Source organism: Daphnia pulicaria, chromosome 1, assembly GCF_021234035.1.
Source record: "Daphnia pulicaria isolate SC F1-1A chromosome 1, SC_F0-13Bv2, whole genome shotgun sequence".
NCBI lineage: Eukaryota > Metazoa > Arthropoda > Branchiopoda > Diplostraca > Daphniidae > Daphnia > Daphnia pulicaria.
In genome coordinates, this window is record NC_060913.1 from 445,674 (window position 1) to 453,603 (window position 7,930).

The 7,930-nt window shown below is 38.9% G+C and overlaps 2 protein-coding genes across 3 annotated transcripts; both read left to right on the forward strand.

Moving 5' to 3' along the window:
- Window positions 1-86: 86 nt before the first annotated feature.
- On the forward strand, window positions 87-1,125 carry LOC124311052 (nematocyst expressed protein 3-like). The gene is made up of 3 exons (XM_046775327.1): window positions 87-240; window positions 345-406; window positions 486-1,125. The coding sequence occupies exons 1-3, from the start codon at window positions 223-225 to the stop codon at window positions 976-978; spliced, it is 573 nt and encodes a 190-aa protein (XP_046631283.1). The 5' UTR covers window positions 87-222; the 3' UTR covers window positions 979-1,125.
- Window positions 1,126-3,007: 1,882 nt separating this feature from the next.
- Window positions 3,008-4,537, forward strand: LOC124310840 (dermonecrotic toxin StSicTox-betaIB1i-like). Of its 2 annotated transcripts, none has more exons than XM_046774906.1 (2): window positions 3,008-3,113; window positions 3,232-4,537. In XM_046774906.1, exon 2 carries the CDS (start codon window positions 3,269-3,271, stop codon window positions 4,367-4,369), a length of 1,101 nt encoding a protein of 366 aa, XP_046630862.1. In that variant the 5' UTR covers window positions 3,008-3,113; window positions 3,232-3,268; the 3' UTR covers window positions 4,370-4,537. The 2 variants fall into 2 exon arrangements, with proteins under 2 accessions (XP_046630862.1, XP_046630871.1); XM_046774915.1 differs by having other exon boundaries at window positions 3,045-3,113; window positions 3,346-4,537.
- The last annotated feature ends 3,393 nt before the right edge of the window (window positions 4,538-7,930 follow it).

The following is a 7,930-nucleotide window of genomic DNA, read 5'->3' on the forward strand; positions in this document are numbered from 1 at the left end:
CTCACCTTTTCAAAATAGGTCAATTTCCTCTCACCTTTTTTTTCTTTCTTTCGGCTGGTTCCTGTCTACACAGCAGCGTGGAAATGCATTTCCAAGGTCGTTTAGGCCCATCTTCCGAGTATAAAAACCATCTGCAATTTCAAGTTCGATACTCACTTCATCTCCAGCAACTCCAGCAGTCTCAAGTTCAATCTATACTCAACCCTCACCTTTCAACTTAAAATGAATTCATTCAAAACTGTAAGTATTATTTTATTCCAATTTTTGAATTGTTTACTCTAGTTTGATTTTGTTCAACTGCAATTCGAATTAATGTATTAAAATATTTCATTTTATACTTAAAGATCCTTGCCTTGTGCGTCGTGATGGCAGCCAGCTGCTCAGCTTCATCATACAGGACTCAGCAGTACGTTTAATTCTTTAATAAAACAATTCAATATTTAAGTCTATACTTATACAAAATTGTGTTCGTGAAATGTGAATAGATCAGCGTGGGGAAGCCAACCAGCAGCTGCTGCTCCTCTTCCATTGCAAAACGGAGGAGGCTACGGCAACAAAGTTTGGGGCTCAGCACCATCGGCAGTTCAACCCACTTTCAGCGCTCCTGCCGTCCAGGATGCTCCTCTTGCTCCCGCTCCCGCTCCTGCCCAGTCTTCTTTCCCAGCTACCACTCAACAAATTTGCACTTGCGTTGCCGTCCCTGCTGCTGCCGCCCAACAGTCGGCCGCACCCGCACCAGCCGCCGCCGCTCCACTCGCTGATGTTCCTCTGCAACAGGCCGCTCCTCAGCAAACCTACTCGGCTCCTGCTGCTGCTCCTCAACAGACTTGGTCAGCTCCTGCTGCCGCTCCTGCGCCCGTTGCTGCTGCTGCCACCCAGTTCTACAGCGCTCCCGTCCAGCAAGCTGCTGCACCTGCACCCGTATTCCGCCCGGCGCCCAGCGCTGCTGCTAGGCCGTCTTACAGCACTGGCTATTAAAACGAAACGAATCTTCCACCTTCTGTACGTTCTTTATTTGCATCTTTCTTGACATGTCAACATCTTGTTACCATCACCTGTTGCCTGTGAGTTGGATGTACTATATCTATCGCAAACAAAAAAATTAAACGCATCCGAAAATTTCTACAAAAAAAAATGTCTTACCTTATTTCATTGTTGAATGCCTAAAGCAGTAAATATTTAAACTCAAAGAAAACAAGGAATTAGTCTGTGCAAAAGTCATAGAGTGCACATGCTAGCAAAGTTATATAAGTTATATAAGTTGGTATCTATACTCTACGTGCTGTGTTACAGTTGTTGGCCTATTTTCTTATTTCTTGTAAGCGATAGTATACATTTAACGTACATATACGTGCGAAGTTCAGCTTGGTTCAACTGATTTTTAGGGTAAAAAATCCATCTTTGATCCATGCAAATCTATGTAGGTTAATAAAAAAAAAACACTTTTTCAAAGCTGATATAATATCACGCTGGACACTTGTGAAAAAGGAACTTTCACCAACTTAATCATAACGGCAAGTAACGTAACAGTTTCAAATGTTCGACAATATTGGCTGCGATGCGTCAAACAATTTGATGTCAGTCCGTTGCATTTTATCATCGTCTATTTTTAATTAATCAGAACAGCACAGATAAATTCAAATTTGAATGACAAGTGGAGCGAAAAAGAAAATGCGGCTATACAAGTATTAAATAACGAAAGTAAAATAACCAGGTGAAAGAGACAAGAAACTTTATCCGAAAATATCTAACACCTTTCACTCAGTATTTAGGCTAGTCGAGAAATAGAGTATTATACTTCGATTGTTTAAATTTTAAAATTGACAAACAGAAAATTGTTCAAAAGGTTATAGTGTTATTTTTAGTAGATTATCAGGTATACATGGATGTACGCAAGGGGTTGGGATGCACTGTCCCGAATGAACTTTGCGCGCGTCTTTTGACAGCACGTACTCACAGCCCTCTCGACTGTGATGCGATAACGTAATACAAAAAAGTTTATTTTAAGGTAGCAATCAGACGAGGATGATCGCCAAAAATAAACTTCCGATAACAAATTATTTTGACCTTTATAACCCATTGTCTACCGTCGTTCTTGGCTTTCCTCTGATATCTGTGTTATGCGTCAAGTCTGAGACGATTTTTCATATCCGAGCGCTTGTTGCTAACAGAACTTTGACAGTAAGGATTATTTATTGCGAAAGAAATCCATTAAATTCCAAATAAATTTTTATTTGCGGCCATCGATCACCTATCAATTTCCCCAACACAGCAAAAGAAATATTTTGCAGAGCTGCATTAATTATTGGCTATTAAATTAATAGCCTAGATTTATTTGTACACGGCGCGCATGAGTGTAAAATAATTATAATACCTGTACGTTTGGATTTCGCATCTTTGCTACGTTATTTTATATGATTTCATCAGCTTGGCTGGATATTTGTCGAGCTGAATTTTAAGTAGGCCTAAATCAACTCAAATTTAATATTGGAGGCATTTATTTACTCTATGAAAAGGGATAGGGCAGTAGCTCTGAAAGATACGAAGTTAAGGGCTCGGTAATAATACAAGGTATCACAGGGTAGTCTATATACTGTACTATTTGCTCTATGAGAAAACGTTAAATGGGAAAAAAGTTTTTTTTTGTCGAAATGTGCATGCAAGTTTTACCAAGTGCAACAACGAACCCAGCCGTTTCCATCATTACATTCTGACAGTTGATTAAACAAGTTGGTTCTGACTATTTTGCAGATGTTTTCTTGTCAATGATGAATGTGCATGCAAGTCCTACCAAGTGCCTGCAGAGTGCAGATAAAACAAAATTTCAACCTCTGTACGTTTGATCAACTGTGCAGGTGCACCGTGCACACACTATTAATTAATTGTGCACACATTTGCAATTATTTATACAAATATAATTAGTGTGTGCACACTGCACACTTTAATTAGTCTGTGCGTGTGTGCATTCGACTCCATGGAGTCGAATAAAAAGTAGGTAGGTAATCAGTGTAGGTACTATATAAAAGGAAGGAAATTTCAGTCGGTCTTTACTTCAACTCTTTTACTCACGACTAATTAGCCTACTTTTGACTGATTCACCCAGAGTGAAAAAGGTAATGTCTTCTTTTTTTAAAAATAATAGCCCACACAATATTATTAAATTTTTACTTATTAATCTTTTCCATAATGAATCCAATGTCGGATGCTTCAAATACGTATAACCTTTGATAGACTGAAACTACAGAGAAGAAAAATTTATTACTATAAAATGTTTCAAACACCGATATTATTGTTTTTGATTCAATTTACCATAAACATCGTTGCCGTTTCATCACGTCAAATCAGCGTGGTCGCTCACATGGTAAACTCTCCGGAAGCTATTCGCTGGGCATTGGACCAAGGCGCCAATGGTATCGAAATTGATTTGCAATTTTCAGGTGAAACTCCAAGTCACTTCCATCATGGAACTCCTTGCGATTGCACTTGTTTATTTGGAGCGGCGACTTCAACCAGCATTTGCAAAAGAGACAACGTATGCAAAGTCTCGACTAGCGCTACAGTGATGACAACCTTCTTAGGTAGTAGTTCTGAAAATTTCTCATCTCGTTTGGCACTGATTTATGTCGACAGCAAAATTGAGAAAATGTCATCGGGAAATTACATCGCAGCTGGGGCCAATGTAGTGCGCCTATTTAATCAAAATGTCATGGAAAAAGGTTTCAAAGGACAAATACTTATCGGATGTCCAGAAATTAAACATTCTAATTACCTGCGTGGTGCACTGCAAGAAGCCATAAAATCCAAGTATGCTGACAGGTACTTCTATACCATCGACGGAGAAGGAGGAAGTGCAAAAGAAGTCTGGGATACGTTATCAAAACTTGGCACCAGAAATATCGCATATTCAACAGGCATTTCAATTTGTTCACCCAGAACTTTCCATTCGGCCACCGAATTCAGCGCCGATAAAAAAGCTTACGCCGGCGTCGGTATTTGGACCATCGATTTGGAATCATCAATGAAAGATTACATCAAGTTTGGTGTCGATTTCATTTTGACCAACAGACCTAAAATTGCTGCTGGAGTGATCGGCCTTAGCAACATTCCTTCACCCGGCAAAGCATTGTCGTTTTCTTTTTATTGGAAATGTGATTGCAACTACCGCGGTAAAGGGATTTTTGGTGGAGGGGGTTGTAAAATTTCTAAGATCGCTCCTCCCAATTACGCTTGTCAATGTTCCTATAAAGGTTTCTGGACTTGTGGGGGGGTCACGGTTAATTGTAGAGACAGCTCTTCTCAGCATTGCAAGTTGCCAAATGCTTCAAAGGGGGCCTGTCAATTAGGTGGAGGTGATTGCGATGGATACTAGTTTCATTTAAAGTATTTTTGTGCAAGTTCAATTTGCAATGTTATACCCACCAAACAATAAAATAACATTTAAATTTTAAATAATGTTGTAGTATTTCGCAAGAGCGAATTTTTAAAATAGAAATTGGTGGTAGACTGAAAAGAATACACAGAAATGACTCAAAGGAAATGCGACATTATCCTGGCTCTTTATTGGTGCAGTGTTGAGAAAATCAAAGGCTCCATGAATCGAGAAGGGAAGGAAATACAAGTGTATAGATGTTATACCATTGAAAAAGTAGTAGTCGAGCAAAAAATCGTGTGCAGTTTACGCCGATGCGCACCACAGCGGCCGATAGCAGAACCTAGATTGTTATTACGCTTGACAACCTGTACAGTCAAGATCCTTTGTTCGACAAAAAGGCCTTGTTCGACTGTTGTCGAACAAAGGATCTTGACTGTACAGGTTGTCAAGCGTAATAACAATCTAGGTTCTGCTATCGGCCGCTGTGGTGCGCATCGGCGTAAACTGCGCACGACTTTTTGGCATGTCTACTACTTTTTCATTGGTATAACATCTATAACCTGACACAAAGAGAACTACTGGTAAACACAGTAGGCCTATCTACTGTCGTCATATGTCCTTGAGAACAGATTCGTTGTAGTATTACAGTTGTAGACGATTTAAGAAGTTCCGGCATCACACTCTTTCTGTTTCGTTCAATCCAGCTCATCCCACCCCGATAAAAACAGTCGGACAATTTCAGTGTCTGAATTCGAACACAAGAAAAGTTGTTTAACGTTACAGTGGACTGAAAAATATCATTTTCTGAATCAGCATGTCTTTTCTAGTCAGAACCTAATTCTTAACAGTTTGAAATCCCTTGGAGCTATACACTACATCAAGTGTAAAGAATAAAATCTCCTCGGGATTCCGGTGTGTAACTTGCGTTTTACCCGAAAACTATCCATGTAACTGTAAGGTAATCTTAGCCTAAAACCCATTACCTATTCTGCTTGCGTCACGAAAAATAACTAGCGTGTATGTGGGGTTTTTGTTTTTCCCTCTTTGACCCTTTTGGAAGTGAACACGATTCACCGTAATTGGTTCCCTCCTAAACAGGTAGACTTAGTAGCCCTAGTTTATATTGTACCTGCAGCCTATATCTGATCCCATCGGCCGTAGCGGAACTTGAACTGTTCTGTTGGTTGCCAATTTACAGTCCCGGACATCAACATGTGCTATAGACAATCGAAACAATGTTTTTTTTATTTTGGTCGCTCCAAACTGGCAAGCAAAGCCATTGGTCTTACTACTTTGGTAAACACAAAAACAATTTTAATGTATTCCAAACTGTGCCATTTGTGGACATCCAACTTACTTTTATATTTTGGCTATTTATCATTGACAGTTTAGTGCTATTGAAAATTTCTTCAAGGCATTAAGTAGGCTACATTAACGATGATCTTGACTTTCTTGAGCACAGCAGGTAATAATAATCACGAACTTGTTTTAACGGAGGCGCAACTCTTCCGCATCTAGTGACAGAAAAAACAATTAATTCTGGGGAGCGAATCCTCCATGTTGCACCTCCTTCATGTTTTAACTTCATTTTCAACTATTTTGTTATTGGCAGATGTGTTCCCGTAAACGGAGATACCGCGTTGATATTATTAATAAATCCAGTCGCTGAGATCGCAGATTCTTTCATATGAATAGCTGTCACCGTCCCCCTTTTGATTACAGCGACGAAGAATAGCCGGCATGGTCTACTTTTACCTTGGTTCATTTTGGCTACCTTAGGGTTAGTGGCATTGCCTGCATTATCTGTAGTGATTGGCGCTGTACTTTTGTTATCCGGATCACTAGGAATTGTGATGAGCATTGGAAGCATCTGCGTTACTGGTCTTCTTCTTATTTTTATTATCCTCGGATTGGGTGCGTAGGTTATTAACAATTTTAAATTGGAGCGGAATAAGTTACATACTTACATAACGTGTTCTTTTTCTTCCTGTGAATTTATTATAGCCCATGCCATCTACGTATGGGTGGTGATCTTCAGCTACTACAAACACCTGAAAGAAATGGAGGTGCAACGAAATGACTCGGCTCTATTTAAATAGTATACATACGTCTGTGAGTATACTGACGATATATTCAGACTATAAATATAGATGTTGTATAATCTCATCATGACGCAATTGAACCGCAGTCCGGAGAAAGGACTTTGATTTAAAAGATAGCGAATAAAGAAAATGTGTCTATTATTAGTCGCAGCTATCGATTTTTATAGCCTATATTTGGACATACGTGACACCAGTTTGCGCCAATCCCACAACACATCAATCATTATGGGGTTTTATATTTTGGTCACCATACTGCTGTGGGTTAAACAGGTTTACATGATCTCAATGATCGTTCGTTGATGGATTAACTTCAAGAATTTATTCATCATAAAATAGCAGACATTTCGTATTACCTAGAAAAATTCGCAAAACTAGCTATAAGATTCTAAAAAAGATTGTCTTTTATTTCAGACGAATAACTGTGCAGAAAATGCTGTGCATAATAATTATGTCGATGTTAGTGACGTTTGTGATAGCTGCAAGCTGCATATTCGGCCCTGTCACTTGTCGGTTACATCCGCTCCAATGCATAACAGTTATGTCTAGTGCTGGTCTGGTCTAAATATCATATGCTGCACTCTACAAGGCCGAATGAATGTGGTTGTTGCATTCAAAAGGTCGTAGAATTCGACTGTAACGTTTGCTGTTTAAACAAAGCCAGAAATAGACTTCGAAAAATCCAAGCGCAAACAAACGAATTGATGCGCCTGTATATCCCTTTGCTCTTGGACTTTCGGACGGTATTTTTTTGGTACCAAATTTAGACTTGTTACGTAAAATAACCTGTAGATTCAGCGGGCACGTACAACAGCAGCTTATCTTGTCCGCTGATAAATTTGTCTCGACTTGTAGCATAATAACGGATGACTAAATTAAAATAGGCCCACAGTATTTGAGGTTATGAGGGTTTTAGTTGTTAGATAAGTTTCTATTTTTGAGTTTGAGGTCGCTTATTATCGCAATTATCGCAAACGCCCATGAAATCACTGCTGACATCACGCGTCATGGTAATTTATTTACACAATCAATAATCTTGTTACATCGTTTACGCTAGGGCGAACGTTTTCGACTTGGACACGCAGATTTAACCCGTTTCTGTTCCATACCTACACTCAGACCGGTTAAAAATGTAATCTGATTATGATTTAAATAAATTAGAATATCCCATATTTTGAATTTCATTTCGAACGCACAATTCGTTACACCCAAAAAAACATCAAATTTTCTTCCATAAATAGGAAAATTAAAAGAATGAAAACCATCAACTGCTGTCTTGAGTGTTGTCATCCCATGTTTGATATTGATGTTGCCTTTTTGGAATTTCGAATTGGAATGATCATGTGAAACGACAATTTTACTTTCGCTCTAATAAATGCACAACTCAACATTGTTGTTTTCTGATTTCGTGCTGGCTGCCGATTATTTCAGTTAGTTTCAGTCCGAAAATATATTTTCG